The sequence below is a fragment of the Myotis davidii genome, unplaced genomic scaffold, assembly GCF_000327345.1.
Source record: "Myotis davidii unplaced genomic scaffold, ASM32734v1 scaffold324, whole genome shotgun sequence".
NCBI classification, from domain to species: Eukaryota; Metazoa; Chordata; class Mammalia; order Chiroptera; family Vespertilionidae; genus Myotis; species Myotis davidii.
The window spans coordinates 353,551-361,224 of record NW_006295053.1 but is presented as its reverse complement, the minus strand read 5'-3'; the positions used below and the strand labels follow the sequence as shown (position 1 = coordinate 361,224).

Below are 7,674 nucleotides of genomic sequence, written 5' to 3'. Positions count from 1 at the left end.
GGGGAGCACCTCCTAAGCTACAGAAATGTCTCACCATCTACTGGACACCTGTACCTCACAGTTTTCAGTGTCAGGTATAACTGAAATAAACAAACTAATGATAAAAAACATCAAAACTAAACCCAAACTTTTAATTTGTTTTAAAATAAAAAAGCCACACTGCTTCACCCTATGAAACCTAGTCCTGTTTATGACAAATATCAATGAAACTACAAGTTTCCTCACGTTAACTCATCCCTTTATACATCAAGACTTAGGCTTTTTTCTCTCAGAATCCTTTTCTGATCAGCCCTGGCCGGGTAGCCCAGTTGGCTGCAGCATCGTCCCAATACACCAACGTGGCTGGTTCCGTCCCCAGTCGGGCACATACAAGAATGCACAAATAGGTGGAACAACAAATGGATGTTTTTCTCTCTCTCAATCCCTTCTCCTCTCTCTAAAATCAATACAGAAAACATTTTTTTAAATTCTTTTTATCAGATTAAGAGATGTTCTTCATTTACACATGCACAAAACAATATGTATTACAAAAAAAAAAATTTCTAAGTAGAAGCCTGCTTTCCACAGACCAAAGCAACTAAAACCTTATTTGGGAAATTTTGAAAACACAATCTATTGTTTTTGTAATCTAACAACACATTTTATTTATTGTTAACAATATATATTTTACAACAGGACAAGTATACACAGACTAAAACAGCAGGGCTCCCACGTGCAGCCCGAGCCACACTGGAAGCCTTAGAACCATTTAGTGCTCTGACAGCAGGACTGCGCGGGTGGAGCAGGAATAAATAATAGTGCTTTTGGGAGAATCGTAGTGACCAGTAGAGTAGCTAAGGACGGGGCCCCACTGAGGACCGTGCAGCGGGAACTATGCCCCAGGACTGACATGTGCAAAGTTCTAGATCTCCCAACAAAGTGTCTAAGGACCCAGTAGGCCTGTGATGGGCTTTCGTCTGTAGCCAGGCCATGGGAATGAGCCTGCCCGGGGTTTCAAGCACACCTACACTGGGAGAAAGGACAGCCACCCTGTGTAACTGGGTCCAGTGTAGGCCAGGAAGCCACAGCTAGCTGACTGATCAGGGCTTCTTAGGGAAGAATGTTGGTTGAATTGAGGATTCGGGAAGTAGCATCAGATTTGGAGGCCTTTGAAAGTTCTCGCTGTGGAAAAACAGACACCGTCAGTGGCGATATTCCCTCTCATGCATGCCCGCCCCCGTCAGCTTGGGTGAGGTGTCAGCGGAGGGCCTGAGGGCCGCTTCTCTGACACGGGGCGTAGCACAGGCTGTGTTAGGAGCGACGGGGCGGCACTCTGAGCACCATTCCGTTAGTCACAGGGTAAGCACGTGCCCCAGCCCTCAGCCAGTCCCTGTGTTAAAACCCCACAGAAGAGACATCCCTGGTGCATCACCAAGTACTCTGAGTTGCCGAGCTGGGGTGGCAACAAGCTTTGGCGTCTGAGCCCTTTATAAAACAATGGGCCAGACCACATATCTACCAATCCCTGGGGCTGAGGGCCTGTAACCTGCTGGTGATTTGATCTCATGCTGGAGCACATGGTACAGAAGGAGCAGAGAGAGCACAGAGAACCACGAGAAGGACAGGTGTTAGTGGAGGTTAGTCTACTGGCTGCATGCGGCCTGGCGGAGGCTGCCACCCACAGCAACCAAAACCACATGCCCTCCTTCAGCTTGACCACAGGTGGGCAGGTACAGGTGCGCTCCAAGTGGGCGAAATGGGGCTTGACTGAGCAAGCCAGAGAGACGCCTGGACCCGCAGTCCAGCATTCAGCCAGCCAGAGTGCACCCAGGTAGAACCACAGCAATCATGTAATTAAAAAAGGTGCCAGAATAGGAAGCTAACTTCAGGGCTCAAAGCGAGCTGTAGCCATGGACAACCGGGCCATTCGCCATCTCCCAGCAGGAAGACAGCTGGCACCCATGCCTGTAACTCGGCATCCCGAGGTTAAGGCAGCCTCGTCCTCTCAGCAGGAAGCTACTGAGAGAAGAGAGCACGCCCCTTAAGTAAAGGGCATTGCAGGGAAGTGTTGGTAAATATGGAGGAGGATACAGGAGCCGAAGAGCATTCTGGGAAAATGATTCTCCCACAGCCTCATGTGCTTTAGCAGCTCAATGGGACAGAAACAGGCAAAGCGAGGAAGTGAGCGTTGGCCAGCTCAGAGCGGACAGACAGGTGGCATTCAGGCCCGAGGGTTAGTAAGGCACATACTCCAGGGGAGAAGCATCACGTAGGCCAAGGACCTCATTCTAAGCAGCACACAGCTGGGGCTCCCCTCCCAGGCCAGGGGGCCGCTGTTCTTTCCAGCACATGGGAGGCCTCTGACGGCACCATCGAGATGCTGAAAGCTTTCTGTTGTGAGTAACATGATACAAAAACTTTGCCTGACGGTAGGTGGGGCTGAGAATCCAATTCAAGTCGGCACAAGCTTTCTTGTGAATCGGCAGGTTAGGGTGCAAGAATGGAAGCCGGTGACTGGTTATGCCGTCTGCCTCGGGAACTCCCGCTTCCTTTGTAAAAGGGCCTGTGGTCCCACAGCCGACGATTACTGGTTAGTGTAGCCCTGTGCCCAGATGGGAATGAAGCCAGCAGACGACAGACTGGTTTGAGAAAGGGACATGGGACATGCAGGGGTTGCCATACAGACCTGAAGCCCAACAGTGGAGCTGTCAGAGAGGGACGGATCCTTCTAAGAACAGAGAATTAAGACAATTACCAAGAACTCCACCAAGAGAGCAGCAGGGCAGTGCTGAGAAGGGTCGCCTCCTGCAGCCAGGGACTGGTATTTCTCGAGCAGAAGGATCCGGGTTACATGTCTACTTGCTGCTGTCAACTTCCTATACCTCCCGGAAGCCCCCCACCCCATGCACGGCCAAGGCAGGAAAGGGATTCTCAGCCCCCAAACGCTGTCCTAGCTGAGCGCCTGGGGCCCGTGGGAAGACACCCACGGCCCCAACTGTGTGCTCCCCAGAGACTGGCAGATATTAGAAAAGGTCAATTACCGCAAACTCAGAGTAGGTGCTGGCAACAGAGTTAATGCTGAAGTTGCGCTGGAGGGGGGCCGAGCTGGGGTACCCACCGCTCAGCAAGCTGCCATTGAGCTCCAGGTTCTCCTTGTCGGCTCCGTGCCGAGCAGCTCGGGGGTTTTTCTTCCCTGAACAGGTGGACGTGAGGATTGGCTGTGGGGAAGGAGAGATCAGCATGTATCCTTATAATGGCCACACTCGCGCGCGCACACACAGACTATACCATCTTAATATCACTCATTGTGGGTAATCCTTACAGTACTTGATGTAACAAACAAATGAACAACCAAAAAACTCTTAATGATTTGCAGAACACCTATCTTGAGCATCATCTGTAAAACACGTTACAGCACAGGCTCCCTCCTGTCTCCTTCAGCGAGGGGACCCGATTGCCTAGTGACCCAGTGTCAGGGCTGGAACCCACGTGCAGGGCCCTTGCTCAGCAGCCCCTGAAGACCTGGCTTTGAACTGAGCCTGTGGAGCCCCCCCGCTCCCCACAGCTTCCCAGCCCCCTCCCAGGGCTCCCCATGATAGCAGGGGGGCTCAGCATGGCCATGCTCTTCCTTGCTGCCAGAAGGTGGAAGTCGAGACACGGGGGAGCGGTAGACTGTCCCCCCAAAGGCAGGCCGAATGCTACTGTTGGCCGTGGCATTGGACATGGTGGTAGTGTTCAGCTGAGGAAGAGAGAGAGATTGCTCATTCCGGGAACATGCTCAGCAATCCACCCCCAGACGACAGAGAAGTGAGTCTGGGAAGCATCTAACAAAGATTCATTTCCATAAAGAGCTTTGAACAAACTTGTGGAAAGTGTTCAGAGCCTATTAATGTCTAGTTCACGGAGCTATAAAACGGTATACCGTCTGTTTCTAAAACTAGACAGACACCTATCACATGACCCAGCCAGGAGAAATGAAAGCACAGCCCATGCAAAGACTCGGACACAGATATTTATAGCAGCTTCATCTGCAAGAGCAACAAACCAGGAACAAGCTGAGATATCCGTCAGGCGAGTGGATAAGCCAACGACGTAGTCATCAGTGGACACTGCTCAACAACAGAAAGCAGTGACTGCTGGTGCGGGCACCACCATGATGCATCTCTCAAAATCACGCTAAATGGAAGAATTATGCAAAGTGAAAGCAAGCCCTATTGTGTGAGTGTCTATATATAAAATGGCAAAAAATGCAAATTACTCAGTAGTGACAGAGCAAATTGTGTTTGTCTGGAAATGGGGGGAAGAGAACTGGACAATGGGTATGTCCACTGTCTGGACGGTGGTGAGTTTCGAGGCGCATACATGTCAGCCTTATTGAGTGTCCACTGTACACACTGTGTGTCCATCTCACTCAGTAAAGCTGTGAGCATTTTTTACACGAAAAAGTCTAGGTGGGTTAAAAACCTCAATGGGATAGCAAACCTGCTCAAACACAAGGCAGACTCGGACACACAACACAGGAAAAGGTACCTGTACAAGGACAAGCCCTAAAGAAACAGGCTGCTAACACAATTACTGTGTTAAAATTAAGAACTTCCTGTTCACCAAGGAAACACCATAAAGAAAAAGACAAGCCGCACAGGAATCCTGGGAAAAGCTACTGTAACACAACTGATGGAGTAGCATCCAGAACAAAGAATTCCTACAAGCCTTGTAAGAAAGAGACAAATGTTCACTTCATCAGTAAGCAGAGAAATGCAAACCCGAATCATAATCGGACATAACTTCAGACCCAGCAGGTGAACACGAATCTAGAAGTCTGACAGTGCCGTGTGCCAGGCCTGCCACCGGAAGCACAGACGGTCATACACGGGCTGTGTGATTAGTGCAGCTGAAGCTTCAGAAATGCATGAGTGTTGGGCTTCTGATCAGGACGGCAGAGCAGACAGATGCCCCCTCCCGGGACCACAGCAAAGGGACATCTGGACAACAGAACCACGGTCACTGAGGACCGCCAGAGGCTGCTGACCTGAAGTCCTGTGGAGACTGGTGGGAGGGCAGAGAGGAGGAACAGGCAGGCCCCACACCCACGGCGGGTGGGTAACTGGGAGGGTTGTCAGCTCTGGAGGTTCCCCTCTGAGGAGCCAGGTGTCCCTGCCCCAAACGAGGCCCCCAAACCCAAGGCTCCAGGGCCAAGAAGTCCCATCACTTCTGGCTGAGAAAACCAGGGAGGATGGTGGATGAGTGAGACAGAGGGCTGCTGGAGGCCCACGTGTTCCTCTTAAAGGGCCCACGGACGTTCTCACACGAACTCGCTCTAGGCTGGGAGGAAACATACAGGGAGGAACTGAACTGTCTGGCTTTGAGGCAAGAGCGGAAGAGGCAGCTTTCTCCCGGACAGCGTGCTGGCAGATGCCACTGTTTCTCTGCTGAGCCCACCGCACCTGCAGGCACAGGTGGCATCGTGTCCGTCTTGGCTCATGATGTGGACTCTCCTAAAATCTCCTGAAAGTCCACAAACCCCAAACAAGAACCATCTGACTTCAGTGTGCCCCAAGCCTCTTGCCAAGCAGCCCAAGCCTGGCCGTAGGGCAGCAAGCCTCAGTTCACAGACTGGCCCCTCCCGGGCACCTGCAAGCCCATGATCAGCACCCCCATCCGCAGATCGCAGTCTTTCATGCCGGGGGCCCCGGGCAGGTATAATCAGCAGCTGGCCTTCGCCTGCACCTCCCAGGAGGCCCCACAGCCAGCACTCCCAGTGGGCAGTGTCAGACCAGACCACACCAGAGCCCAGCTGAAGTGAGTCCTCTCCACAGGGGAGGTTGGATGGGGGGAGAGGGGGATGCTGAACAGCAGCTCCTCCCCTGTGGCTACAGCCAGTCCTCAAAGCCAGTCAGTCTAGGGGTAAATCCCCGCCAACAGAGATCAAGGCTCAACTACAACCAGAGGGTGCACATAGGCCACACAGGGCAGACGTACCTGGAGCGCCAGCTCAGGTGACTGGGGATGTGCACCCCTGGGCCCTCCAGGACACCTACCACTTACATAAGGGCCCTCTACCAGGACGGGAAGGTGCAAATAAATGGCAGTAATACCTAGCACCAATTACTTTAAACGCAATGGAGCAAATGCTCCAACCAAAAAGACATATGGTGGCTGCATGGATAATGAAACAGACCCTTTCACGTGCTGTCTACAAGAGACTCACTTCAGATCAAAAGACACACAAAGTCTGATAGTAAAGGGATGGGAAAAGGTATTTCATGAAAAAGCTGGTGTGGCAATACTTACAGCAGACAAAACAGACTTTAAAACAAAGGCTATAACAAGAGACAAAGAAGGACCCACCAATTCTACTTCTGGGTATGTATCTGAAGGAACTCAAAGCACTAATAAGAAGACATACGTATACATATGTTCCTTACAGCATTATTTACAATAGCCAAGAGACAGAAGAAACCTAAGTGTACATCAATATATGGAAGGAAAAATAAGTGGTAGCCCTAGCCGGTTTCTCAGTGGTTAGAGCACAGCCCTGTGGACCCAAGGGTCCCAGGTTCGATTCCCGGTAAAGAGCATGTACCTCTGTTGCAGGTTCGCCTGTGGACGCAAGGGTCCCAGGTTCGATTCCCGGTAAAGGGCATGTACCTCTGTTGCAGGTTTGTTTCCTAGCTCTGGTTAGTGTGCGTATGGAAGACAACTAATCAATATGTCTCTCACATCGATGTCTCTCTCTCCACCCTCATCTCCCTCCCCTTCTATTCTCTCTAGAAATCAATGGGAAAAGTATCTCTGGGAAAGGATTTAAAAAAAAGAGAGTGGTATATACATATAATGCAATATGACTCAATCATAAAAAAAGAATGAACTCTTGCCACCTGCAACAACATGGATGGACCTTGAGAGTATTATGCTCAGTGCAATAAGTCAGAGAAAGACAAATACCATATTATTCACTTATATGCAAAATCTAAAGAACAAAATAAATAAACAAAACAGAAACAGACTTATAGATACAGAGAATATTTTGATGGTTGTCAGAGGGAGGAGGGTTGGAAGGCTGGGTGAAAGAGGAAGGGATTCAGAAGCACAAATTGGTGATTACAAAATAGTCCTGGGGATGGAAAGCACAGCACAGGGAATATAGTCAATAATATAACTATGTAAAAACTAAAAACAAAACAACAAAAAAATAATATAACTATGTAATAGCTATGTATGGTGCCAGGTGGGTATTGGACTTATAGGGGTGATCACCTTTTAAGTTATTGAAATGTTTAGTCACTGGGTGGTACAGCATTATATTAGTTTCGGGTATACATCAACTGCAATTACAAAATAAAAAATATAACCCTGGCCGAGTAGTTCAGCTAATTAGAGTGTTGTCCCAACACACCAACACTGCAGTTCGATCCCAGGTCAGGGCACATACAAGAATCAACCAATGAATGCCATCAGTAAGTGGAACACAAATCATTGTTCTTCTCTTTCTCCCCACTCCTCTCTCTCTGAAGTCAATTAAAAAAATTAATCTATATTTAAAATTAGCCTTAACCGGTTTGGCTCAGTGGCCAGAGTGTCGGCCTGCGGACTCAAGGGTCCCAGGTTCGATTCCGGTCAAGGGCATGTACCTTGGTTGCGGGCACATACCCAGTGGGGGATGTGCAGGAGGCAGCTGATCGATGTTTCTCTCTC

General features: G+C 49.8%; 1 protein-coding gene across 1 annotated transcript in view; it reads right to left on the bottom strand.

The window, feature by feature from the left end:
* Positions 1 to 491: 491 nt before the first annotated feature.
* PRC1 (protein regulator of cytokinesis 1) overlaps positions 492 to 7,674 on the bottom strand; it is a 19,140-nt gene continuing 11,957 nt past the window's right edge. Inside the window, exons 10-13 of the mRNA XM_006769599.2 lie at positions 3,608 to 3,756; positions 3,021 to 3,197; positions 2,666 to 2,707; positions 492 to 1,161 (exon numbers count right to left, since the gene is read on the bottom strand). Coding sequence (XP_006769662.1) covers positions 1,090 to 1,161; positions 2,666 to 2,707; positions 3,021 to 3,197; positions 3,608 to 3,756 — 440 coding nt within the window. The 3' untranslated portion in view covers positions 492 to 1,089. The remainder of the gene's footprint in view (positions 1,162 to 2,665; positions 2,708 to 3,020; positions 3,198 to 3,607; positions 3,757 to 7,674) is intronic.